Below are 2,186 nucleotides of genomic sequence, written 5' to 3'. Positions count from 1 at the left end.
TCGAACTAAAGACAAAAGAAATTCGCTTAACAATTACTATTCAAAATTTATTTAAAAAATAAAAAAAGAAGTGATACAATCTAAAAATAATACATGTACTTTATGCTGCATTTATTAGGAAAGTAATTGCAATATAAAAAGAAAATGTACAAAATTATTAATTTAATTATGAATGCTGTGAAAACTGTCGTAGAGAAGGCATTATAATACATATAAAAATTTCATTTTTTTTAAATATACTTTTATAAATAATGTCAAAAATTTCATTATACATTTTATATCAGCTTATAATATATTGACATTCATTCTCTCTTTAAGAGGAGAGTTAATTCACATTTGTCAATATTTCGTTGCAACATAAAGCATAATAATAAATAAGATTGTATGTACATGTGCCATTATAGAATTCATTGTCATTGCAGTGCAAATATATGCGACATATTGCAATTAGATTAAAATTACTCACATGAAGTTTCTTTAATTTAGTTGTTAATGCAGCTCTTATATATATCAGTTTCGTTTCTTTTGGCTTTTTATATTAGTTTTATGTACAATTTTTATAAATCAGACCTTCAGTAATGTTTAATTAGTCTCTAGTAACAATCATATTAAGTGAATATAGATTCAAGCAATTGTAACTAAATTTTTATATTATATTTTTTATAAGAACTATCTATCAACTTGTTTCTCTGTACCACTAAAAGAACATTTGTCAAAGCACACTTCACTCCTCACAATTGCTGGTATTTCATTATTAAGCAGTTCGTGTAAACTTTTGTGATCATGCTTGTATATCCACTGGCCATTTATAAAATCATAACGTTTTGGTCCAGATTTTGGAGAGGAGAGCCAAATCTGCTTGTTTGGTGTTTGACGATTTATAACATAAGTACCATATGGCTCCCCAAATTTCACAGTCAGCACACCATCCTATAACAAAAATTTCAAAAGCATTATTGCAAGACCAAACAAGAATAAGGGCTTGTTTTTTTCATACTTCAGGATAACTAAACTTCTTGCACAATTTAGCTTTCCTGTTTCTTTTCATACTGGAAAAAAAAGATAAACCATGCAAAAAGTTTAGTCTTAGAGTATAAAAAAATAAACCAAATTATGATTTCTTTAATTAATATATACTCCATAAGAAACATCAGCATCTGGCAAATGCTCTGCAGCTTCAACTAATTCCTCAAAGTATTCTGTTAACGAGTCCAAAGTTTCTTCACAAATCTTCTCGTATTGCACAAAGCTGAGTTTGCTAAAATCACATAAAGGTTTTCTGTTACTTAATGTCAGATACAGATGTTATACATTATTGATTTGAAGTGTCACAAATAACGTGATGATGCTTACGTTTCTGTCAAATGTCCAGTATCCGTACTGAAATTTTTTATGCACGATTGTAGTATCATTCGTGTATTTTTCCTCGGAAAATGTATTACATTGTGGTTGACATAACCTGTAATGTAACTGCTGGGCCTATTTGATTGTAAAATGGCTCGTTTCTTAATCAAAATTCTACGAAGAAGTAGACTACGACACAGCCTTGAGATTATATCAGATCTCGTTACGACGGTTAACATGATAAACAACCTTAGTAATTTTATCGATTAAACAAATTCTCTGGCTAGTAGAAGCGCTACTCCTCGTGTTTACATCACCGCGTCGGTATTATCAATTTATCACGCGCGAAACAGTAAATTTCAGGGTTGTGTGTGTATGTATATAATAAATTTCAAGATTTCACGTCTGCATGAATCTATAAATATTGTCTACACATATTATAATATACATATAAAATTTTTATATTTCAAGTAAATGTTTAAATATTTAGAATTATAAAATCAAAAATAACAAAATTTTAATAGAAGCTTAATTATAATATTTAAATATTTTTTACACACACACACACACACACACACACACACACACAGATTTATAATTATAACATTTCACTTTATTTTTGTTTTATTAATACCCAGAAAAAATGTTTCATATAAAAACATATATAATATATAAAAAATATGTCCATATTATATGTTTTTATATTAGTCTTCTTTCTTTTGTACAATTTTTGTTTATTCTGGAATATATATGATTATATGTATATGGACAATTTTTCATACTTAGCTTTTTTAAAAGAAGCTAGCAATGCAAAAATTATTTTTTAAATTAGTTTCTGTCTT

At 27.4% G+C, this 2,186-nt stretch overlaps 1 protein-coding gene across 1 annotated transcript; it reads right to left on the bottom strand.

Annotated features, from left to right (window-relative positions):
* Positions 1-254: 254 nt before the first annotated feature.
* Positions 255-1,705, bottom strand: LOC105838244 (frataxin homolog, mitochondrial). Its single transcript, XM_012683669.3, has 3 exons — positions 1,354-1,705; positions 1,138-1,258; positions 255-930 (listed from the first exon to the last, which is right to left on the bottom strand). Exons 1-3 carry the CDS (start codon positions 1,581-1,583, stop codon positions 670-672), a joined length of 612 nt encoding a protein of 203 aa, XP_012539123.1. The 5' UTR covers positions 1,584-1,705; the 3' UTR covers positions 255-669.
* Positions 1,706-2,186: the final 481 nt, after the last annotated feature.

The sequence above is a fragment of the Monomorium pharaonis genome, chromosome 2 (assembly GCF_013373865.1).
Source record: "Monomorium pharaonis isolate MP-MQ-018 chromosome 2, ASM1337386v2, whole genome shotgun sequence".
In the NCBI taxonomy this organism is placed as follows: domain Eukaryota; kingdom Metazoa; phylum Arthropoda; class Insecta; order Hymenoptera; family Formicidae; genus Monomorium; species Monomorium pharaonis.
This window is presented reverse-complemented; position numbering and strand designations above follow the sequence as displayed.

Coding starts and splice junctions, on each gene's coding strand:
- LOC105838244 (XM_012683669.3), bottom strand. CDS start 1,583: ATGTTAACCGTCGTAACGAGATCTGATATAATCTCAAGGCTGTGTCGT. Junction 1,259..1,353: donor ACTGGACATTTGACAGAAAC/GTAAGCATCATC, acceptor ATGTGATTTTAG/CAAACTCAGCTTTGTGCAAT. Junction 931..1,137: donor ATGCTGATGTTTCTTATGGA/GTATATATTAAT, acceptor TTTTTGTTATAG/GATGGTGTGCTGACTGTGAA.